The sequence below is a fragment of the Crocodylus siamensis genome, chromosome 15, assembly GCF_052110815.1.
Source record: "Crocodylus siamensis isolate JL-2025a chromosome 15, ASM5211081v1, whole genome shotgun sequence".
Lineage (NCBI taxonomy): Eukaryota > Metazoa > Chordata > Crocodylia > Crocodylidae > Crocodylus > Crocodylus siamensis.
Genome location: NC_143409.1, coordinates 55,223,116 through 55,246,928, shown reverse-complemented (window position 1 = coordinate 55,246,928; position 23,813 = coordinate 55,223,116). Strand labels below are relative to the sequence as shown.

The window sequence follows — 23,813 nt, the reverse complement described above, 5'->3', positions numbered from 1 at the left end:
ACCTGCCCCGCCCCTCCCTCTCCTTTTCCCCGCCCCGCCCCCTCCCGCCCCGCGCAGCGGCGCGTGGCGCCGGGCGCGCGCCGGGCACTTGCCTCCCTCCCCGCCTCGACCGCGCAGGCGCGCGCAGGCCGCCACAGGCAGGGCGGGGCTGGGGGGCGGGGCGAGGGGGGAGCGAACTGGCGGCGGCGCGGCGGAGGGGGCGGGGCAGGCGGGCGCGCGGGATTGGCTGCGCGCCGTGGCGGAGGCGGGGCCCTATTTCAAACGCGGAAGGCGCGCGCGCGCCCCGTCAGCACCGCCGCCGCCGCCGCCATGGAGCCGCCGCCCGCCTCCCGCTTGCCCGTGCCCAAGCGCGCGCCCGCCGCCGAGGCTGCGCCCGGCCCCGAGCAGGTAGGGACGGGGATGGGGGCGCCCGGCCCCGCGGCCGCCGCCCCGCTCACGTCTCCGTCTCGCCGCAGAAACGCGCCCGCTTGGAGCCCCCCGCCCGCGCCCGCCCGCTCCGCCGCCTCGCCAGCGCCCTCCCGCAGCGCCCCGGATCGGCGGCCCCGCCCGGCCCCGCGGGCCGCCCGCCGCCGCGCCCCGCCGCGCGCGCCGCGCCTGCCGCAGGTACAGGCGGGGGGCGGGGGCAGAGCCCTTCCCCGCGCCGCGCCCGGCAGCCTGCTCCGGGCCTCCAGCCTGCTTTGCTCCCCTTCCCCAGGGGCCGCCCCCAGGCCAGCCGTGACCGCAGCCGCAGCCGCTGCCAAGACAGGTAACCCGCCTGCCGCAGCTTCCCGGCGCCGAGGGGCTGGCGGGATGCCGCCAGCCAGGGGGGCCTGGACCACCCCGGGGCGCCTGTTCCGGCCCCTCGGCGCTGGGCTTGTAAAGAAGCTTTTCCTTATGTCTAGTCTGAAGCCGTTGTCCGCCAGCTTGTGTCCGCTATTTGTTGTCCTCTCCTGGGGGGTTCCTCCAAGCCCTGACGTACCTGCAAGTCCCCCTGTGCTGGCCTGGCCGGCTGGGCTTCCCCACCGCAATCTGCACTCTGCCCCCCGCATCTCTCTCTCTGCCTCAGGCCGTGCCTCGGAGCTGGGGGGTGGCAAGAAGAAGCGGGCACCCTGGGACCTGAAGGGCCAAGTGAGCGACTTGCAGGCAGAGCTCAGAGCCTACAAAGAAGAGGTGCAGCAGCTGCGCAAGGAGAGCCAGGAGCTGCAGGGGCAGAGGCAGGCGTTGCTGGCCCGTAACGGGGACCTGGACCGCCAGCTCCGGTAAGAGGAGGGTGAGGCGGGGGCGGGAGCAGCCCGATGCAGACGGGGAGTGACCCTGGCCCCTTGCACTTGTAGGGCCGCGAAGTCCGAGCTGCACGTGTCCCAGGAGCAGGCCCAGCAGCGCCTCGAGGAAGTGAAGGAACTGTCGGACCTGAAGCACCAACTGGAGCAGCAGCTCGGTGACACCACTAGGAGCAACAAGGAGCTCGAGGGGACCAACAAGGACCTGGAGACAGCTAAGCGGGACCTGTCAGCCCTGCTGGAAGCCAGAGAGGTGGGTGTGGAAGATGAGGGGTCCATGGAGCAGCTTGGCTCTCCTTCTGGCCCCCGAGCCTCTGATGAGGAGCTCTGCTGTCCCGTGGCTTGTGATTGTGCTCATTGCCCCGTCTCCATTGGCACGCTGGTCCCTGCTGTGCATGTGGAGACAGACAGAGCTGCAGCTTGACACGCAAGCAGTTTCTTATGGCAACATCTCAGTTAGTGAGGTTGTGGGCACCAGCTGCGATGGCAGCAGGATCTGCTCCAGCATCACATCCCCAATGTGGCATTTGTCACAGTCCCCTGCCCCAGGGGCCAGGCCAGGCCAGTGACTCTGTGTGATGCTGCCTTGCCTGGCTTCTCTCATTGCAACTGTGGCACCTCTGCCAGAGCCGGAAGTGCCCTGCCCTCATAGGCAGCACTGCCCCCACCTGTCCCCAGTAGCCCGATTGGCCATGCTGATGGCCTCTCATATCCAGTGAGCCCATGTGTCAGCACCTGACACCAATTCATCAGGTCATGATGATGCCTCGAGCTCTGGCCTCCCATGCCTGCTGTTTCAGACGGTTCTGAGCCAGGGTTAAGTGACGCTCTGGGGCTCCCTGCTAGGGGGACCTGGCTCAGAGCACGCAGGAGAACAGGGAGCTGAGAGCCCAGGTGACGACCCTGCTGCAGGCTGCAACGCACCGAGAAGAGCAGCTGCACCAGCTGGAGATGGACCGGCGGCGGCTGCACAACCTGGTGCTGGAGCTCAAGGTGGGGCTGGGCCCAGGGCAGGTGGGTGGGAGGGCACTGGGGTCCTGGGCTGGACTGATGCATCTCTTCCGCAGGGCAACATCCGCGTGTTCTGCCGTGTGCGGCCCCTGCTGCCCTCTGAACAGGAGGCGGGGAAGGGGCTGGAGCACCTGCATTTCCCCCCACAGGACAACAGAGCACTTGTGCTCTCCCGGCCGGAGGAGGTGAGCCAGGCGGGGGGGTGGGGGACAGCAACGGGCCTAGGTCACTGGTAGCACCAGCCACAGGCTGTCTGCCCTCAGTTTGGACATGCCCCTGCTCCATGCAGTGGTGGAGCCCCCAGGGCTGCTGGCAAAGTTATAATCCATTCCCTATAAAGCTGACCTGTTCCCTTGTGGACCCCTGTGGGTTGCTGCCTGTGCTCAGAAATAACTTGTCTGCAACAGGTGAGGATAGCCATAAGCTGCAGAGTGATAGCAAAGCCCGAGGTGGGGAGTGTCATGGCCGGGTGCAGCAGTGCAGGCTTCCTGCCCCGTGGGTGCTCTCTGGAGTGGGGGGAAAGAATGAGGCCCCCTGGCTGATCCCTCTTGCTCTCCCCCACTCCATACAATCTTCAGTCCCACACCGGGCGCAGCTATAAAGGCAACACGAGGTACGACTTCAGCTTCGACCGCGTGTTCCCCCCAGCCTGCTCGCAGGCGGACGTGTTTGAGGAGATTGCACAGCTAGTGCAGGTATGAGTTGGGCTGGGCCAGGCTGTGGGAGGAGGGGGCTGTGTGGGGCTGTCCTCCTCATGACCCCTCTCCCCTGCTCCCCTCTGCAGTCAGCACTGGATGGTTACCACGTTTGCATCTTTGCCTATGGACAGACGGGCAGTGGGAAGACCTACACCATGGAGGGGCCGGACGACCTGGACCAGGACACCCTGGGTATGATTCCCCGAGCCGTGCGCCAGGTCTTCCAGGGCGCACGGGAGCTGGAGCCCAAAGGCTGGGAGGTGAGTTTTTCCGTGCCTATCTCTCCTGGCCTGCTGCTCCCACAGCCCCAGCACTGGCTGATTGTGCATGTCTGTGCCCCCTGCAGTATAGCTTCTCAGCAAGCTTCCTCGAGATCTACAATGAAGGCCTGCGTGACCTATTGGTGGGGCGCTCAGACCAGGCCCCCGATCTGGAGATCAGGCGTGTCAGTCAGGCTAGTGAGGATCTCCATGTTCCCAACCTGCGCTGTGTCCCTGTGGCTTCTGAGGAGGAGGTAAGTGCTTGGGGAGCCGCAGACTATGGTGTGCCTGTCTTGGCTTGGGGCTGTGCCTGCAGCCTGGTCAGGGGCAAAAGAATCATCCCCTGAGTGAGACTGGTAGGAGCTGAAGGTGGGGAAGTTACTTCATTCCCCTGCATTAATGTCCCTGTTGCAATACCACAGCCAGCACCTGGCCACAAAAGGGCTGCAGGTCTCAGTGTGCCCTTATCAGGCCTGCTCTTCACCTGTGGTGCTTTACAGAGTGGAAAAAGCAGTGTTAAGAGGGTGGGAGGGGAACCTGCTGCTGGGCTGGGCAGGAGGTCAGGCCTGATGGCCCTGGGTCTCTCTGGGCCTCACTTCTTCCTGGAACAAACCCCAGGTGCTGAAGCTCCTGCACACAGCCAAAGCCAACCGCTCTGTGGCGAAGACTATTCAGAATGACCGCTCATCCCGGAGCCACAGCGTCTTTCAGCTGTGCATCAAGGGCCACAACGCTGGGCGGGCCCTTCGCTGTGCCTGTGAGTGTTGGGTGAGGGGTGTACTGGGGGTGCTGCAGAAGTTTGGGGGTTCCTCTGGGCAGTCCTGTGTCAGCCTCTCCCTCTGCTGCAGCTGTGCTGAGCCTGGTCGACCTGGCCGGTAGCGAACGCCTAAAGCCACAGTCAAAGACCGAGCGGCTGCGGGAGACGCAGGCCATAAATGCCAGCCTGTCTACGTTGGGCCTGGTGATCCTGGCATTGTCCAAAAAGGTAAGAGACCCCCCCCCAGCCAGAACTACCCTGTCAGGCTGGAGCTTTGCAGCATCCTGTCTGGCACAGCATGGGGCAGGAGGGCAGACAGGCTTTGCTCAGACTGCCAGCCTGGCTCACGCCCCTACACAGATGTCATCTATCCATCCAGAATGGGGCCATAACCCTTGCTGCATCTCTCTCTTTCCAGGAGCCCCATGTGCCTTATCGCAATAGCAAATTGACCCACCTCCTCCAGAACTCGCTGGGCGGCAACTCTAAAATGTGAGTGGGGTACAGGTTGAGACCTGGGCAAGGGGTGGGGCTGGTTCATGGAGGACAGGATGTGGGGGCACCTGCCACGGGGAGGACTGTACCAACCCCATGTCCTGCAGTACCAACCCTCTGCCCCTGCCCTGCCCACAGGCTCATGTTTGTAAACATAGCGCCACTGGAGGAGAACATCGGTGAGTCGCTGAACAGCCTGCGCTTTGCCAGCACGGTGAGTGCTGGGGGAGCAGGGAGGGGGCTAACCCTCCCCCCACCTGACCCTCCACTGCTGCCACCTCATCCCCTGCCTTTCCACTTCCAGGTTAATCAGTGTCACATCGGCACGGCACCAGCACACAAGAAAGGAGGAGGGGGTCTGCCACGGACTTCCGATATTGGGGTGGGTGGGAAGGGACCTGGTCCCAGCTGAGGGGTGGGGTGGGGTGGGAAGGAACAAAACACTCTTTACTCTTTTATTTCTTTTAAAAATCTTTTATATCCAATAAAGCGTCGGTGTTACTGCTTCCTGGGATCTTTCCTTGGGAGGAGGTAGCAAGCTGGACATGGAGCCAGGCCTCACTGGAAGCAATGGGAGCTGTTGGCCTTTTCTGCACTTTGCTGGTTCATATTGGCTTTATATTAGCCCTGGGTGGTGGGGAAATGGTAGTGGGTCCCATACTAGCTTGAAAAAGGCCAGAGCCTGGGTGGGGGGGCAGTGCTGCAGAAGAGGGGTTGGGGCTGGCGTGGGTATAGCAGGAGTGTTGGGGCATAACCTGACTCGTGACTAGGCCACAGCCCTGGACACTCCTTGGCCAGCCAGAGTACCCCTTGTGGGGGAACCACCCGTGACCCAGGGCCCTGAAGCACTGTAAGCAGAGCCAGGGGCTGACTGGGGCCAGAGGAGCTGAAGGGTACCCAGACTACTGGTGAAGTCGGTCCCGGCCCAGCAGAGTGGGATGGCACAGGCACTACAAAGAGGTGGACAGAGCAGCAAACCCCAGTAGCTCTGGAAAAGGCCTCAGCCTCCCACTGCTGCCAGATGGCAAAGCCCCCAGGTGCCAGCCCTGAATGAGTCTCCCTCCCCATGCCGCTGGGCTGGGCAGTAGCTTCTTGAGGTTGGCTTGCTGGTGGGTGACATGACCTGCTTCGGGTTTCTATTAATGCTTCCCATAGTTCATTGGGGGGGTTGTTTCCTTGGGGGGGTGGATTTAATGGGCCCCTACCCCATTACCAGGACGACAACAAGCATTCGATGCCTTCCCTCATTCTCCCTCTCCCCATCTCTGGGTGGTGTTAGGCAAAGCCCCTGCCTTGTTCCTGTATCAGCACCTCCATGTCTGACCTCACTGTTCACTCCCTTTTGCTCTAGCATACACAAGCATGCCCCGCCACAGCCTTGACCCTGGGCTGCAGGGAAAAGGTGTCAGAGCTCAGCCGGGAAGAGCCTACCGAGATGGATTAACAGCAACACTGCTTGGCTTTTCAGCTGTGAGCCATGCTGCACCTGAAGCCCATTGTCCTGAATCGTGGGCCCAGAGCCACTAGGCACATCTAGAGTAACAGTGGGCTGTCCAAACAAGGAGCAAATATCCGGGAGCCTGTTACGCTGGGGTGACTATCTGTAATCGATATATCCCATCAAGTCAGGGCAGGCGAGTCCAGTGACAGTGACAAGTCAGGGTTTGGAGTGAGACCAGTGTAGGAAGGCCAGAGGGTTAGCCCACAAGCCTTTGTGCTTAGGCAAGGGTGGGGTGTGTGTGAATGTGTGCACCCTTCTCCCCCTGCAGTGAACCCTATTTCAGTGGGATTTTGCTTGGTAGCTAGGTGCTCTCATGTGCCTGCTTCCCCATGTCTCTAGGTGGAGGGTTGAGCCAGACTTGAGAAGTTGGTGTGAAGTGCCTGGATTTGCAGGCAGTGGGGGCAGAGACCAGGCTGGGCTGCGCAAGGGCTGGCATCGGTCCTCTGGTTTCACAGCACAGGAGAACTGACGCAGAGACTCGCAGCCTAGCTAACAGGCTGCCCGGGAAGAAGGTGGAGACCGATGCCAGTGGCCATGATCTGTCCATGCCTGACCCCTGCCTCGGACTACCCTGCCATCATGGGTGACTCTGCCCTTGCTGAGCTGTTACACACACTCGCGCTGAACCATTAGCTTCCTGGTTAATGGAGTTTATCTGTATAGCAGGGAATGCTCTGCTCCCACCATGCATTTCCTCCTGATGGATGCAGCCAGACTCAACCAGAGCGAGGGGTTGGTTGTCCCTGTCTAGGCTTGAGGGAGGAGGAACAGCAGTGACTGACAGCCTGACAGGGAGGTGAAAGAGTCCTGGTCTTTGGCCTCTAGTGGGGGTGTGAGCCCCCTATTAGGTTACACTGGCCCTTTGGCTGTGAGGTCCTGCCTGTTGAGAGCAGCGGCAGAGCAAATGTTGGCACAGAAGGAGTTGACAGAACAGGAAGTGGGGTCCCTGGCACTGGCAACATGAATCTGCAAGGGCCCCAATGCCTTTCAGTGGGGCAGGGGGGACACCCCAAAGCCTGCAGTGCACAGCTGCACTGCAAGACTTGCTGAGGGTAGGGCAGCACAAGAACAGCAGCAGAGCCAAACTGGGTCAGACCCATGGTCCTAGCCCAGTGTCCTATCCCCAGCAATGACGAGTAGATGCTATAGAGGGGAGAGCACTGAATAGGATCTTTCGAGTGCCCTCGCCAGGCCTGCCCTCTGCCTGTGGCACTTTGTAGGGTGGAAACGTGACAGGTCCGGGCTGGATGGAAAGGGAACCTGTGACTGGGTTGGGCAGGAGTTCAGGCCTTATGGCCCTGGCTCCCTCTGGGCCTCATTCCCTCCCAGAATGAGCCCTAGTTTCTGAAGCTGCTGCGCACGGCCAAAGCCGACCGCTCGGTACTGAAGGCAGCATAGAGTGACCGCTTGTCCCGGAGCCACAGCCTCTTCCAGCTGCACATCAGGGGCTGCAAGACTAGGTGGGCCCTGCGCTGGCCCCGTGAATGTGGGGCTGGGGCAGTGCTTGGGGGGTCCTCTCTGGCAGGTCCTGTGTCAGCCCCTCCCTCTGCCGCAGCTCTGCTGAGCCTGGTAGACCCGGTGGGTAGTGGGCAAGATGCAGCCAAAGGGCAAGCATCTCAGAGACACTGGCCATCAACGCCAGCCTTTCCATGCTGGGCCTGGTAATCCTGGTGCTGTTCAAGAAGGGAAGGGAACCTCCAAGCCAGAACCACCCCGTCAGGCTGGGGCCTTGCTGTGTCCTGCCTCGTGGCAGGGGTGGGGGGCAGGGCAGGCTTGGCACAGATTGCCAGCCTGATCCATTCCTTTTAACAGATGCTGTCTGTATCTGGGGTGGTGCTAGGACCCTTGCTCCATCTCCCTCTTGCAGGAGCCCCACATGCCTTAAAAACAGCTGTTTGACCCATTTCCTCCAGAACTTGCTGGGCTGCCATTCCAACATGCATGGTAACAACGTCACTGGAGAAGAGCATCACCACGCCACTCAACAGCCTGCGTGTCACCACCGCACTGTGTGCTGGGGGAGAGCTGCCCCTATCCTACCCTCGCTTCCTGCTGCTGCCTCCTCCTCCCCTGTCTCTCACCTTTTCAGGTGAATCAGGAGTGACCTCCTAGTCAATCCCCTGCCTAGCATCCACCATGATTGAGTGAGAGATGCCAGATGAAACATGTCCTGCTGTTTTGTTCAGTAGGCATTAACAGATTGATCATGCACAAATTTATCCAGTCCCCTGTTTACCCTGACTCCTCTCTCTGCTTCCACCAACCCGTGGCAATGAATTTCACATGTTAACAGTCCTGTGTAAAAATCAATGCACTTTAAAGTCCTTCTTGTTGGTTTAAAACCCATCACCTCCTCATTGCAGCAGGCGCCCCCTGGTTCTAGTCTTCTGGGGTGTGGGTTGCTTGGTCTGCCCACTTCATGATGTTATATACCTCCATCCTCAACCTTCTTTCCAAAGGGAAGAGTCTGAGCCTTTTTTTTTGGTCTTTCCTAGCTTTGGAACAATTTGGGTGGCTCCAAGATGCCCAATGGGTATGACATGGGCTTGGCCAGCTGGAGACTTGGAGCTGGAAGACCTGTGAAGTAGAGTAGAGGCAGCTGTGGGCTGGCGCTTGGGTCCAGCACCTGCCTGGTGCACAGGACGGGGAGTCAGTGGGAGACATTGCTGATGTGATGAGTGAGATTGTCCGCTGAGTTAATCTAAAGTTACGTGGAAGGCAAGCTAAGCTCGCACCTTGTAGACTAACCAAAGTGTATATGTGTAGTTCTTCTTCACATTTAATAGAGACGTTTAGTCACATCGTGTAGATACTCACAGTTATTTACATAATATAGATATATACACACACACAGTGTGGTGTGCATGTGTGTATGGCCACACGTATAGAGACAGAGAGCACAAGCTTCTGTGAGCTGACACGTCATCCACCCCTGAGGAAGTGAGTTGAGTGTGCATGTGCGTGTGTCTGTCTTCTCTTGTTATCCTGCAAGGGGCAGATCTGCCCTGCTTTCCTTCTCCTGTGGAGAGGGCCCAGGCCCGGGGGCTTTGCTGTGATGTTCCTAAATTTAGGACCTAGACATGGGCAGGGAAGAGGGGGAAAATCCACCGGCAAGGCTCAGAGAAGGCAAGCAAACTCGCATGAAAATGCCCGTGTGGTCTGCACGTGGGCCTGGCCACTGGACTGCCATCGTCACCCCCCAGCGATCTGAAGGCTGTGACCTAATCCCCCCTCCAGACTCTGTCACGCTCGCTGTCTCTGCCTGTCCCTGCAGCTCGCGCTCCTCAGACTTTTAATCTGTTGTGTCACTGCGCGAGACTGTTTCAAATCGATCCGAAGGGCTCAAGTGTGGATCCCCGGGGTGGGCCCAGGAATCCAGGGGAGGCCGCCCCAGTGCTGGGGGGAAGCGCTGGAAGGACCCTCCGGTTCATACAGCCCTGGGGCGCTTTTCCTTCCAGCTTCTGCTCGGTGTCTGCACCCCCGCCCTGCAGCGCAGCCCCGCCAGGCCCCGCGCACCCGGGGCTCGCCTTGTGCAGCCCCAGCCCCAGCCCCTGCCCCTGCCCTCCTCCCTGCTGGAGCTCATCTCGGTGACCGAGGCCCGTTTCTCCCAGCCGGTCCAGGGCGCTCGGGATCTGCCTCGATCCTCCAGCTCGGCCGCTCTTCCGGGCGGGACCCTCCGGAAACACCGGGGGCCCCTCACCCCCGCCCCAGTGTGCGGGGCGGGGGCGGGCGTGTGGGGCAGGGCGGCCAAGCAGCCCCCGAGGTTGGAGCTCTGCCAGGCCTTTGCCCTCCTGCTCCTTCGGGGAAGGATCCAGGCCTCAAGTTTCCTCCCCGCCGCCACCCGCTCTGGGGACCCGCCAACCGCCGCCACCCCGGGCCGAGCAACGCGCCGCCGGAGCGCGCACGCGCGCCGCCCCCAGCGCCAGGCGGGGGCGGGGCGAGCTGGGGGCGGGCACGCGGATTGGCCGCGGGGTGGAGCTGGGCGAGGCAGGATTGGCTAAGTGCGCGGGAGCGGGGCGCGGCCCGGCTTTAAACGCGGGAGCGGCAGGGTTGCTGGGCTGGGAGCCCTGCCCCCTCTCCAGGTGGCGCGGGCCGTTGCCTTGGTGCCCGGCTGCGCCCTGCCCCTGCCCCTGCCCCTGCCCCTGCCCCTGCCCCTGCCCCTGCCCCTGCCCCGCAGCCGGGAGGCGGAAGCGGCGCCCGCCGGGGGGAGCCGCGGCAGGAGCTGCTGGCCCCTGGCGGGGCCCTGCACGGCCGGCCGGCTCCGGTAAGCGCAGCAGCCTGGCGCGGGCGGGGGTGGCGCTGCCTCTCGCCCGCAGGGCCGGAGCCGCACGTCTCCCCGGGTCGGCGGCGGCTCGCGAGGTCCCGGAGCCGGCGAAGCGGGCCCGGGGGCCCTGCCGGGGCCGGGGGCGGGCCCGGGAGCGGCCGGGCCCAGCGCCGTCCCGCTGCCTCGGCTCCCCTCCGCCTCCTGCGCCTTCCTCCCGGGGCGGGCGGGGCCGCGCAGGCTGCGGCGCGCTGGCTCGGAGGGAGGGCCGGGGCCCGGCGGTTACAGCGGTATGGGGCGGGTGGGCCGCGTCCCGAGCGCCGGGAGGCGCCTGCTGCCAGGAGGAGGCGGCACGCTTCAGACTCCTGAGGGAGGACTCGCTTTTGACTACTTCTTGTACCCAAGGCGCTGGTAACGTGTAGGACTCACTGCCGCAGGAGGTGATGGAGGCAGAGCAGAGCTGGGCTCGACAAGGGGCGGGAGAAACAAATGGCCACCAGCAGATCCATCGCCATTGAACAGAGCAGCTGGACATGCCGTCCCTGGCGCATCGCGCCCAGTAATGGTGGATGCTGGGGGGAGGGTTGAACAGGGGGGAGACTGTTCCTGGCTTGGTAGGGGAGGGGCCGTTCCCCCTCTGCTAGTGTTCGCTGTACTGGTGAGCAGCTCACCAATGTCCTTCTCCAGTGGCGCTGTGTCTACGAACATGAGCCTGTGGAGCAGGTGGGGGCAGGTACCCCTATGTGCTGTGCTTCATGAGCCAGCCTCTCCCTCCTGTTGAGGACCTGCCCCGTCCCCCAACTCCTGCCCCCACTTGCATGTTGGAGCTGCCCCCTAGCGTGTTCAGGAGGGGGTGGGTCAGTCTGCTGTTTTGGTAAAGCACATGGGGCTCCTGCAGAGGGAGATGAGGTGGGGGGGGTCAGGGCCCCATCCCAGACATCCATGGGCAGAAGAACAGGGTCTTTCGTTTGGGCATGGGCCAGGCTGGCAGTCTGGGCCAGGCCTCCCCCTTCCCCCACCCCATGCCGGGTAGGATGCAGCAAGGCTCCAGCCTGATGGGGTGGTTCTGCCGTGGGGGTTCCCTTGCCTTTGTGGTCACCACCAGGATGACCAGGCCTGGCATAGACAGGCTGGTGTTGATGGCCTGCCTGTCTGCTGTAACCACTTCCCCTTCAGCTGTGATATGTTCAGGTGCTTGCTGCCAGGCGAGCTGGGCTCAGTGTGGCTGTGGCAGAGGGAGGGGCTGACAGTCTCTTCCCCCCAACCAAGCTTGCCTGGCACTCCCAGCACTGCCCGAGTCCCGTGGGTTGCAGTTCTACCCTGGCTCCAGATCACGTTGCTGCCACAAGATCCTGATCCTAAAAGAGCTCCCTGCCTGGCCACACACCCTACCAGCGCTGCTGGAGCTGGTCTCCTATGCAAACCCTGGCTCCCTGCTGACACAGCCACCGCTTTTGGGGTCTTCACTGAGACCAGCTGCAGCGTACAGGGGGGGTGCTGGGAAAAGGAGTCCACCACAGGCCCAGTCTAGTACACGGGCCACACTTTGCCTGTGCCTGCTCTACGAGATCTGAGTAGCTTGTTGGCTTGGCTCCTTTGACTATTTCCCCCTTGGCTATTCAGGAAGCCATGGCAGTAACCCTTTCCTGAAGCATATGTAGTTTCTCCTATTTTTTTTGCTTTGCTTTGTCAAAATGAGCCATTCCAGCTCTCTTGGGTGCAGAAGCTGAAAGAGGTGAACACCTTGGCTCCTGAGTTTGCTGTTCTTATCCCCCTCACTGCAGGACTTGTTTCAAAGAGGGTGCTGTTGTCTTAGCGAGGTGCTAATGTGAGAGGGCCATCTCAACCTCCCACTGGAAACTTCTGTCCTCGGTCTCATCTTCTCAGAAAACAAGTGTCAATCTAATAACTGGCACTTTTTTTAAGCTCCTCTTTTGGTGTCAGATTTTTTGCCATGGTTTAAACTTGACTGAAAGCATGACCCACTTGCTTTTTTTAAGTCTCTGCCCCTCCCCTCCCTGCTAGGCTGGGGTTCTCCTTATTTGCCTGGCCCAGGCCTTCCTCTGCTCTCATTTAGCCCAAGGGTCCTTCTTATTCTTCTGGAAAATGAGTCCTTTCTTTGCACGGCTGTCCCTATCAATGCAGGCTCGTGTTCCTGGGGTGGCCACGATGCCCCCAGTGACCACCCAGCCCCTGCCCTGCTCCAGGTGTGGGGTACCCTCCCCTTCTTGCTGGGCCCCCATGCCTTGATGGGTTTCTCTTAATGGAAAAGGAGGTGACCTAAGGGTCCTAAAGCAAGCCCCAGTCCTAGCTGCCAGCAGCCTCCTCCCAGACCCTGCTGTAGTCTCAGTTCTGCCCCTCTTAGGCTAAGTGGGTCCTCCTGACTTGCTTGGGACACTTAGTCTTAAGTGGCTCTATCCACCCCTTGCACCACACCCATGCCTTGCAGAATTACTGTCAGATCAGTAATCAGTTAGTTCTTGGTCTTCTCTGGCCTCTGCCTCTTTCCTCGGGCTGCAAACTTCCAGTCCTGGCCCACGGTTTCAGGTCTGGCTTCATCCCTGTCGGTTGCTAGTACAGGCAGTCCTCTGATTTAGAACATGATCAGTTCCTGAAAATGGCTTAAGTCAAAACATAACCCCAAAACCCATTTTCTCATTAGAAACAATATTATAAATGGGGGATTGGTTCCTGAACCAAGGCCCAGTTTATCCTATTTTCACAAAGAATACCGCAGAATTTTGTGCTCAGTCAATTATAGATAAGTAATATAGCTACATTAATGTACTTGCACTGTAAATGGCAATCATTAATTTGGAAGGAGTTCTTTGAGGTGACTTAGCTGGATTTTTGTGAAGGGCTTTTGGCTGGAGTCTTCTCAGGAGTCTTTTCTGCTTTCGTAAAGAAAGTGTCCGAGGAAGCTTGGACAGATGTTCTCCAGGGAGACGAGTGACATGGCAGGCTTGCTTGCTGGCATGGCATCACATTGGATCAAGCATGGTGAAGTCAAGACTGACATCAGAAACTTGAAATGGTGTCAATTTATAAATGTTGTTGTAAGTGCAAAATGTTGTAACTCGACATGGTAAGTTGAGGACTATCTGCATTTCTCGGCCCCTGTGTCCCTTCAGGCTAGCACACTCCCTTCTTTGGGTACCTGAGCCCCAGGCCTTTTATTCTGCCTTTCTTGGGCTACAGGTCCTCTGACCCCCTTGGTCTCTGGCAGAGGTCCCTGATCTTTGGTCTTACTAGACCCTGCCCCTGCTTCTAGCTTAGTTAAGACCATGGGCCCCCTTGCCCTGCCTTGGCTCTGCTCTGGGATCTGAGCTTGTTTTGCCTCTGTTTTCTCCAAGCCCTCTAGCCTGATCTGGCTTAGACTGCAGCCAAATGCAACTCTTCCCTAAGCTGCCACCCTACAGGCTTGAGCCCCCAGCCCTTGGCAAGGCTGCAAACTCTTGTGCGTCCGGCGCAGCTGGGACCCCCATACACCCCTGCTAGTCCCAACCACGCTGCCAGTTGTAAGCCATAACAAAGTGAACCTGCTCTAGGTGTAGCCAGCAAGAGCAATAGTTCGCTGTTGCAGCAAGGCTTCTCCTGCAGTCGTGTTTCCTTGGCAGGCACCAGTGTTGTGCTGACAGCTCTGAGGTCAGCCTGGCAGCCTCCTGCAGTCTTCCTGGCTCGGAGCTGCTCATTCAGTGGCTTGTGGAGCTAGCACAAGCAGTTTCCTATGGCAACATCTCAGTTAGTGAGGTTGTGGGCACCAGCTGCGATGGCAGCAGGATCTGCTCCAGCATCACATCCCCAATGTGGCATTTGTCACAGTCCCCTGCCCCAGGGGCCAGGCCAGGCCAGTGACTCTGTGTGATGCTGCCTTGCCTGGCTTCTCTCATTGCAACTGTGGCACCTCTGCCAGAGCCGGAAGTGCCCTGCCCTCATAGGCAGCACTGCCCCCACCTGTCCCCAGTAGCCCGATTGGCCATGCTGATGGCCTCTCATATCCAGTGAGCCCATGTGTCAGCACCTGACACCAATTCATCAGGTCATGATGATGCCTCGAGCTCTGGCCTCCCATGCCTGCTGTTTCAGACGGTTCTGAGCCAGGGTTAAGTGACGCTCTGGGGCTCCCTGCTAGGGGGACCTGGCTCAGAGCACGCAGGAGAACAGGGAGCTGAGAGCCCAGGTGACGACCCTGCTGCAGGCTGCAACGCACCGAGAAGAGCAGCTGCACCAGCTGGAGATGGACCGGCGGCGGCTGCACAACCTGGTGCTGGAGCTCAAGGTGGGGCTGGGCCCAGGGCAGGTGGGTGGGAGGGCACTGGGGTCCTGGGCTGGACTGATGCATCTCTTCCGCAGGGCAACATCCGCGTGTTCTGCCGTGTGCGGCCCCTGCTGCCCTCTGAACAGGAGGCAGGGAAGGGGCTGGAGCACCTGCATTTCCCCCCACAGGACATGAGGAGGACAGCCCCCTCCTCCACAGCCTGGCCCAGCCCAACTCATACCTGCACTAGCTGTGCAATCTCCTCAAACACGTCCGCCTGGGAGCAGGCTGGGGGGGACACGCGGTCGAAGCTGAAGTCGTACCTCGTGCTGCACTTGTGCTCTCCCGGCCGGAGGAGGTGAGCCAGGGGGCCGTGTGGGGCTGTCCTCCCCATGACTCCTCTCCCCTGCTCCCCTCTGCAGTCAGCACTGGATGGTTACCACGTTTGCATCTAACTGCCCCCGCCTGGCTCTTCACCACTGCCATCTGTCCTATACTGGCTGTTGAGGGGTGTCAGCTCCCTGTTTGGTTCTCCGGTCTTTTTATGGGCTGTCCCCTCTAGTCCTCCAAGCTTTTGGTCGAGGTGGTCTCTCTTTAGCCTGCCTCATCTCTGTCTGTTCAGTCAGTGCCTCAGGCTCTCTAAGCTCCCTATGCGAGTGTCCTGGATGCCCTCGGATCCCTTTTTAGTCTATCATGTTGCTGCTTTTGCAGCCTCTAGCTCTGCTCTGGATTTGCCTCAGAATTGCCTCCACTTCCAGTGAAGAGAGATTGGTGCCAAATGCCAGAACTCTCTGCGCTTTTCTAGTTGTGCTTCTAGCGGAGATGTGCTCCCTCATCCTGGCTGTCTTGTGTAACTGTGCTCAAGCTCTCCACAGTCTCGTCTTGCAAAGACTGTGCTTTTGCTTGAGACCTTCAAAACTCCTCCTTCAGCTCCTGTTGGCTTTGTTCTCTGTGCTCTCTTCCTCTTCCACTTTCTCCTACAGTGATTTTCTTGTTTTGTTTTGTTTGTGTGTTCTTGTTTTTGGAGCCTTGCGTCCATTTTGACAAGAGGATTTTTCTGTTTGCATTGTGTTTGCAAGCAGTCCTGCACCTCTTTGGCCTCTGGCCGTTCAAGTGCTGCACCAAACGCTTCTCTGCCATCTTGTGCTTTGCCCATTGCCACATTTCCTTGCATTCTCGTAGCTGCCCCGCATAGGTTAGCTGAGAGAAGACGGTGATCCCTGGGAAAGCAGAACACGGTGCTTGTCATGTGAAGGTCTGGATTGTGCTAAGCCACTATTTTTCCTTTTTTTCTGCCTCCCTTGTCCAATGTCCTCCCAGTGGTGGTGTATGTACATACATCTATGGACTGGGCCAGGGCAGGGGGTCAGCATGGTCCATGCCCCCCACTCAAATTTTGGAGCTACTTCTCAGTAAGGTCGGGAGGAGGTGGGTCAACTGCCTGTTCCTGTAGGGCACGTGGGGCTCCTGCAGAGGGAGAGATGGAGCAGGTTAGGGCCCACCCCAGACCTGGATGGACAGAAGGACAGTGTCTGCAGGGGCACAGGCTAAGCTGACAGTCTGTGCCAAGCCTGCCCCTCTCACCCCCTGTGCCGGGCGAGATGCAACCTGATGGGGTGGTTCTGGCCTAGGGTTCCCTTACCTTCTCCGACAGCAGCAGGATCACCAGGCTGAACATGAACAGGCTGGAGCTGATGGCCTGTGTCCAGGGGAAGCCTCTCTCCAGTGCTCAGTGGAGGGGAAGAATCACTTCTCTGAATTGCAAGTGCCCCTCCTGCCACGCTTGGGAATGATGGAAGAATAAGAAGTTAATTCCCCAAAGAGAGAGTGTAGTAGATCACCCCAGAAGCAGGATAAAAGAAAACTGGTTTACCAGTAACTTCCCCACAGATTGTGGAGCACCCTGCCTGTGCTCCAGCTCATGGTCTCCCTTTTCTCCACGGCTGTGCATCCCTCTCTCACAAGCCAGTCGGCTCCACTCTGGTCCCACTCTTTCCTGCCGTACCAGTGGATCCTTTCTCTGTGGGACCTTCTCTCAGCCAGTAAGTTTCTCCTCTTTCTCACCCCCTTACTTCACTCGTCACTGTGGTTACCTGCACCCAGTCAGCCGGTCTTCTCTGCAACCTGCTCCAGCGCTGGGTCTGCTGCATCCCTGCTTAATCTCTCTGTGCTGTGCCCCAGGGGGCAAAGGAAAACCCCTTGCTGTAGGCTTAAGTAGCTGCTGGCTCCTAATCTGTTAACCTTCACCCCAGGTGCAATCCCCTTCCCAACTCTGTTTATTAAGTAATTAACTTTGCCCTGTCCCTGACCTGACTACTTGCAACTTGGTGACATCAAAGGAACAGGGTTGTCTTTGCCCTGTTACACTGTCCCTTGGCCGGTCACTTCTTGCTCTCTCTTTGTGCACATGGCTATTCCTTCCCAGGTGCACGCCTCTGCCCTTGTCCTTGCTGAATCTCATCTGAGTGATTAATTGTGGACCGTCTCTTTTTCCAGTCTATCCAGGTTATTCTGGATCTCAGCCCTGCCCTGCAGAGTGCTCACAACTCCACCCAGCTTGTCATCCACAGTTTTGTGAAGCAGGCACTTTAATACCTCCTCCCAACTAGACACTGAGCCACTGAGGACAATGATTCAACCAGTTACTATCCACCTGACAGGACTTTGAGTCTTGTCTGTAATTCCATAGCTTGGGAATGAGACTAGGAAGGCTTTGACACCCATCTCCCACTGCAAAGTCAAAGGTGCATCACATCCGCTGCTCTCCCCCATTTGCAGAGCCTGTCACCACCTGAGAAATTGGGTTGGTCAGGCATGACCTGATCTTGGTGAACGATGGCTTTCCTTGAAAATGTCTTCTCCCGGTGAGAAGACCTGCTCCACGATCATCCCAGGTCCTGAGGTCAGGCCAAATAGTTGGCAATTCCCTGGATCCTTCTCCTTCCCCCTTTTTACAGATAGGCCCTATATTAGATGACAGCTCTGACTTTACCTCAACCAATTCCTTCAACACCCTCAGGTACATCCCTTCCCCCCTCCCCCCCCAAATTGAAAGCATCCAGTGTCTCTGCATGATCCTTAAGGTGTCCTGCCATTGCTCTGGGCTGACTGCTTCTTTTCCCCATCTCTGCTGCCAGCTGCACTCATCTCCTGGTAGCTGCCCTTATTCATGAAGGGCATTAAATACATTCTTCAGCCTTTTCCACATCATCTGTAACTAGGTTGCCTGCCTTGGTCATCCTCTCCCTCTAGAATCCTCTTTATTGCCTCTCTGTTCCTTCCCAGCTGCATCTTGAGCCATGCCTTGGCCTCTCTAATGCTCTCCCTGCATGCCCGTGCAGCTCTCTTCTGACCAAACTTCTACTTCTCTGGGACTCCTTTCAGAGTTCAACTCTTTGCAGTCTGGCCAGGATAGTTTGCTCTTCCACCCTTGAAAGAGCCTCCTTTAAAGTGCAGCCAGCTCTCCTGTACCCTGTTTGCCCTCAGACCTGTCTCCTAAGGGATCTTCCCCACCAGGTTCCTGAGTTTAACTTTTTTTTGGGGGGGGGGAGGTGTTTGCTTTTCTGGTCCTTGTTTTACTCCTCTTCCTTCTGGATCCTGAACTCCTGTTATTTGGGGGTTGCTGTCACACATTTACCTTCTACCTTTTGCCTTCCCAACCAATTTCTGCCTGTATTTGAGCAGTAAAATGTCAAAGAGGGGAAAAGCTTTTCCCCATCATCTGTATTGAAAATTATCCCCAGCATGCTCTAGGAATTGGCTAGACTGCCTGGGCACTGCTCTGTTTCCTTCCCAACAAGTGTCCTGATCATGTAGACCCCCTTCCCCCCCCCCCCCCCCCCCAAGAACAGAGTCCTGTGGTTTGGAGGCTTCTGTCATGTGTTTTAAAGGAGACCACATCTGCCACCTCCTCCTAATATAAAGGCCTGTAGCAGGTGCCCACCATGAAATCCACCCCCTCCCAGTCTGTTGTCCCTGACCTCTTCCCCAGAAGCTGTCAAGAGGCCTCCCTCCTACTTCATGCTGCACCCCTAAACCTGGGGACATTGCCTTTGTATAGAGGGTGAGACCTCTCCTTTACCCTGTCCATCCTTCCTGAACAAGCTACACCTGTCTATGCATTTTATGCCATGTAACCTATCCCATAGTGTCTCTTTGTCATTCCCCAAACATCCTAAATCTGTGTTTGTCCTGAGCCACCCCCCTGCAATTCTTCCTGTTTTGTGTGCCCACTCCTCACTTCCAGTATACAGGAGACCCTCGCCTTTCGCAGGGGATACGTTCTAGAGATGCCGTCTTTTTTTTTTTTCCCCCCTCCCCCCGAGTCAACTCTTACATTTACATAGGCTGTGCCTCTTTTAATTTCTTGAATCACCCCTTCCTTGTGGAGTGCGGTACCAAAGTGTCATCACACAGCATAGGGAGAGTGTGGGTTGGCGCAGCACACCACGAATTTTCAAAACCATGAATCGCAAATCCGGGAAGGTTTTCTGTATAGAAATTTCGGAGGCCTAATGGACTGTCCTGTCCTCTTCCTGAGACCATTGCTAAGGCTTCTGCCGCTGCTTTCTTCCAAGCTTTTCACTTGGGTCCCCTGGTCGGTTATCTTCCTCGACTTTTGTCTCTAGGGTCCAACTTCAAGGGGTTGGGGGCTGCACGCCATACTGGTTCCAGGCCCTAGCCTACATGTCACGGATCCTGGGATCCCCACATGAGTCCCTGTAGAAATTTTCTAACAAGATCATAGATAACACTGTAGAAATCAACTACAAAGCAAGACTCAGCATTTCACGAACACAGCCTGATAAGACTCTGGAATGACTAAACCTTAGTCGTCTTAAAGTCTGAAGCAATCAAGGATTACTTAGCGTTTCAAAAACAAGCACGTAGCCAAAAACCAGTTTGAACCAATTAAGGATCTCTCAAACTGACCTGATATCTTGTTTTCTTTCACAGTGGAAAATTCCCACTTGCGCGCGCATCTTGTCTGTAAACTATAGATCGCCACTAACAGTTTTTTATTCGGGGCCTCTGAGTTTGCTCAGGGTGCCCAGCATGCTGAATAAATTTTGAGACAGACAGCGACTCTGTGTCTCTGGGAATAGCTCCACAAGGGGTCACAAACTCCTCAACAATTTTGGTGACCACGAAGGGACCCCTTGTGTGCTGACCCGGCTGCTCGTTGTCCGGACCAGCCTTCCCAGCTGGTATAGGTGAGTTTGTCACCATTCGGAGGGCTTGGTCTGGGCATCGGGTAAGTGGGGCCTGCCATGAGGGGTAGCTGTTCCCAGGAACTTTATAGACCAGAGTGCTTAAGTCTCGGGAGGATGGGACAATCGGCTTCAAACGCCCCACCGGGATCTCCTTTAGGGAGGCTTCTCCAGGTTTGGGGAGAAGGGAATCTGCCGGTGCAGTCTGGCCTGGGCAGGAAGCGCACTTGTATTTTGTGTACACAGGAGTGGCCTGTCTTAACTCAACAAGGTGCTCCAGATAAACGGTGGCCAGAATTTGGCTCATTTGATCAGTCTCGTTTGGCATTCCTTCGAATGGAATTGGTAGCTTTAAAACCTCAACAAATGGATTCTTGGTACCTGTGGGCTGAATTGGCTGAAAAAGCCCCAAAACCAGTTCTTTACTCTACCATTCCACCTCCTTATGATCCTCCGATTTCAGCCTCCGAGGAGTGTGAAGACGGACCTGATCCTCTCTACCCTGCTCTCCCTGTCCCCAGTCAACCCCTGCCCCCTGACGAGAGCGCTGCAGCTCCTGTGGCGTCAGTGCCGGCTCCGGGCTCCCTGCCTCCAGAGGCTTTTCTTCGGTCTGGAGCCGGGGTCCTGTGGGGGAGGCATTTCCCCCCAGCCAGGGGAAGGAGCACCCGAATGCGGTGGTTCAGGCTCCTTTGCGAACCTACCCGGTCCTGTTTGTGGATGGCAGGGACAGCTTCCAGGTTTGCCCTACTCTAATTCGTGTGCCTTTCACCCGAGGGGACCTCCTCGTTTTTGCAACAACAAACCCCCTCTTTTCGGGGGGGGAAAAAACCTGATTAAGTAGGATGGACTATTTGGTGCATAGTCCATACTTATGACCCTTCTCGGTCAGACATGCAGGAATTCATGGATACCCTGCTGACCCCAGACGAGCGGGCTAAAGTTTTAGACTGTGCCAGGGCTGTTGCCTCAGCAGCAAACAGAGATCCTTGGCCTTCTAACAAACCTAATTGGGATTACAACCCCCCACCCCCCCGGGGAAGGGCATCCCTGAGGGAAGCCCGGAATGACTTACTAGCAGGCTTTGATGAAGCGACTAAAAAGCCCGTGAACTGGAGGAAATCCCATGCATGCAAACAGGGACCCGAGGAGCATCCGGATGCCTTCTTTACCCGTTTGTGTGAGGCAGCCAAGACTTGCGTTCATCTTGATGGAGATAAACCAGAGCATGTGCCTTCGCTGGTGTCAGCCTTTGTAAACCAGAGTGCTCCTGATATCAAGGAGCATTTCTGCAGGTATACTTCAGGGTGGGAAGAAAAGAGTATGTTAGAGATAAGAAATATAGCAAGCTATGTGTTTGGGAGAAAGGAGAGGGAGGAAGATTTTAAGCTAGTAGCTGCAATGGTAGAGGGAGCGATGCACAGCGTGTCAGGAAGAGGATGGAACGGGAAGGGGCCAGGGAGGGTTTCAATGAAGGGGATTAGGTCAGAGAAACCAGGGCGAGGGGTGGTCCACAGTTCAGAGGGCCAGTGAAGCATGTTACCAGTGTAAACAACCTGGACACTTCAAACGAAAATGTCCCCAGAGGAAGGGGATGAACATCGAAGCCATCTCAGAATGGGGGGCCCCCTCCGGACCAGTGACTCCAGGAGCCGGTGTCAAAAACTACTCGCAGGAAAGAAGGACTCAGTGACCCGACTGACCACCCTCACCCAGTCTGCCCTGCGGTAACTATAAATTGCAATAAGAGCAACCCTGTTGCCTCCTTTCGGGTAGGAAAGCAACGATATGATTGTTTAATTGACACCAGCGCTACTATGTCTATGTTATCTACAACTCCTGAGCGTGCAGGTCTAATTGAGGAAGGAACGGAGAATGTGATGGGAGTGGGGGGGAATTGTTCAAAACTAGCAGAAGTGCCCCTACTGGAGTCCAAGTGGGACCCTTGTCGTGTGAACACTCCTTGTTGTTTTTTGCCCGTGCTCCTATGAATTTATTAGGATGGGACTTACTGTGTAAGCTGAGGGCCACTCTACGCTGTAGTCCGGAGGGAATAACTGTAGAATTGCCAATTGACAAACTGCCTTATTTCGCCAGGGCCTTGGCCTCGTGGGGGGGAAGAACTTTCCCGGTGGAACTACAACAATTGCCGGCCACGTTGTGGGGCTGGGAGTCCACTGATGGAGGACTGCTGAAGTCTGCCACTCCGGTTGTTATTCAAACCAAGGGGGGAGTCCTGCCTTGCATGCCTCAGTACCCACTGAATAAAGAAGCAGAAGAAAGTTTGCAGCCCCTTTATAGATGAATACATCAGGAAAGGGATCTTAGTGGAGTCTCCTTGCAATACCCCTGTGTTACCAGTCAGGAAAGGATGGCAAGCCTATTTATCATTTTGTGCGAGACTTAGGTGCTATAAATGATTATGTGATTCCCAGAGCTGCTATAGTTCCTAACCCTGCCACTACTGTTACCTCCATCCTGTGGTGGGCCACTCGATTCACAGTAATTGATTTGTGTGCTGCCTTCTTTTCAATCCCAGTTGCAGCCCAGTGTCAATACCTTTTTGCCTTCACTTGGAAGAGAAAACAACATTTAACCTGGACACAACTTCCCCAAGGATACACCGAGAGTCCTACTATCTTCAGCCAAATCCTGACGAGAGACTTACAAGGTATCACACTTACCTCGGATACAGTGCTTGTACAGTATGTAGATGACCTGCTACTAACATCACGGACTCAGGGAAGCTGCCGGACAGACACTTTTTAAGACTATTAGAAGGATTAGCTGAAAGAGGACATAAAGTATCCCCAGGAAAATTACAATATTGCCAAAAGGTTACATACCTGGGGCATGTGATCTCAGAGGGACTGCGGGAATTGTCTGATGAAAGGATAAAGGCTATAAAAGGCTTGGCAAAGCCCACCACTAAGAGGCATATGCGAGCCTTTTTAGGATGCGGCTGCCAAATCTGCTGCTCAGCAACCCCTAAGTCGCAACGCCCTTGCTCCTGTGTGGGAGACACCCAGAGCCTTGGAAGGATATGAGCAAGCCTGCAAAAGAGAAGAAGACTGGAAACGTCTCTATGGGGCTTATTCAAAAGATGGACTGTGGTACACTAGCGATGACCACCCCATCTTGCCTAAAACATTACAGCGGCCCCTGTGCCAAATAGTCCATGGGCAAGGTTGTTATGGGGCAACTGCCAGAGCTGAAACCATTCTCCGAGTTTGGTTTGCCCCTGGGATCCATGCAGTGGCTAAACAAGTGACCAGCGTCTGCCCCACTTCCCCGGGGTTCAGCTCTGGCCCAGAGAGAAAAGCCCCACTTGGGGGCCGACCTTGGGCATATCAACCATTTTGAGAGACTGCAAATAGACTTCATCGAACTTCCCTAGTGCTGAGGATACAGATATGCCTTGGTGCGAGATCAGCTCACCCACTGGGTGGAGGCGTTTCCTGCCACCCATGCCTCTCGTCAGCAAGTCGCTTGTGCACTTCTAAAGGACGTTATTCTGCGGTTTGGCATACCTCAAGTCAAATGACTCAGATCAAGGAGGTCACTTCACCTCCCAGGTCTTACAAACAATTTACACAGGTTGGGAATCACTAGGCAGCTTCACACCCCTTATTGCCCTCAGTCATCTGGAGGGGTGGAAAGGGCAAATCGGACTCTAAAAACCCTTCTAGGCAAAGTGTGTTCGGAAACTCAGCTTAAGTGGCCTGAGGCATTGCCCCTTGCACTGTTTGCTATGCGAAACGCGCCTAGAACTGATGTTAAGATATCTCCCTATGAGCTTTTGTTTGGTCATCCACCCCGCATTACCTGTGGTTTCCTTCCTCCAGCTACAGGATTGCTAGCGGGGGATGAGAATTTAACCCATTATGTGACTTCTTTGCAGAAGCAGCTTCCTTCTCTACAGTGCCGTGCTGCCGTTCAGCAACCTGTACCCTTTGATTGTGAGAGACACTCCTTCAGTCCCGGTGACTACGTGTGGGTCCGTGTTCTGTGTCAGAAAAGTTCTCTAGAGCCAATGGGGGAAGGGCCATAGCAAGTCCTACTAACCACCCACTCCGCAATCAAAATCGCCTAGCGTTAGACCTACT

The 23,813-nt window shown here is 56.9% G+C and overlaps 2 protein-coding genes and 1 long non-coding RNA gene across 3 annotated transcripts; all 3 read left to right on the top strand.

Moving 5' to 3' along the window:
* Positions 1-185: 185 nt before the first annotated feature.
* LOC149852973 (carboxy-terminal kinesin 2-like) lies at positions 186-4,892 on the top strand. The gene is made up of 15 exons (XM_090028243.1): positions 186-387; positions 456-603; positions 695-745; positions 1,046-1,238; positions 1,314-1,512; positions 2,106-2,252; positions 2,327-2,455; positions 2,849-2,965; positions 3,055-3,228; positions 3,315-3,482; positions 3,847-3,985; positions 4,077-4,213; positions 4,404-4,477; positions 4,619-4,694; positions 4,785-4,892. Exons 1-15 carry the CDS (start codon positions 310-312, stop codon positions 4,890-4,892), a joined length of 1,938 nt encoding a protein of 645 aa, XP_089884369.1. The 5' UTR covers positions 186-309.
* A 5,211-nt stretch (positions 4,893-10,103) lies between these two features.
* On the top strand, positions 10,104-23,251 carry LOC149852971 (uncharacterized). The gene is made up of 2 exons (XR_016439240.1): positions 10,104-10,245; positions 22,247-23,251. It is a non-coding gene; the product is annotated as an uncharacterized LOC149852971 (long non-coding RNA).
* LOC149852972 (uncharacterized) lies at positions 10,535-23,251 on the top strand. The gene is made up of 4 exons (XM_090029518.1): positions 10,535-10,653; positions 13,860-13,983; positions 14,375-14,521; positions 14,596-23,251. Exons 1-4 carry the CDS (start codon positions 10,535-10,537, stop codon positions 14,860-14,862), a joined length of 657 nt encoding a protein of 218 aa, XP_089885644.1. The 3' UTR covers positions 14,863-23,251.
* Positions 23,252-23,813: the final 562 nt, after the last annotated feature.

Bases quoted from the DNA above. Each gene is read 5' to 3' on its own strand.
- LOC149852972 (XM_090029518.1), top strand. From the start codon at position 10,535: ATGGGGCGGGTGGGCCGCGTCCCGAGCGCCGGGAGGCGCCTGCTGCCA. The intron at 10,654-13,859 runs GTAACGTGTAGG...TTTCCTTGGCAG, and splicing joins TTCTTGTACCCAAGGCGCTG to GCACCAGTGTTGTGCTGACA. The intron at 13,984-14,374 runs GTTAGTGAGGTT...GCTCCCTGCTAG, and splicing joins TTTCCTATGGCAACATCTCA to GGGGACCTGGCTCAGAGCAC.
- LOC149852973 (XM_090028243.1), top strand. From the start codon at position 310: ATGGAGCCGCCGCCCGCCTCCCGCTTGCCCGTGCCCAAGCGCGCGCCC. The intron at 388-455 runs GTAGGGACGGGG...GTCTCGCCGCAG, and splicing joins CTGCGCCCGGCCCCGAGCAG to AAACGCGCCCGCTTGGAGCC. The intron at 4,214-4,403 runs GTAAGAGACCCC...CTCTCTTTCCAG, and splicing joins TCCTGGCATTGTCCAAAAAG to GAGCCCCATGTGCCTTATCG.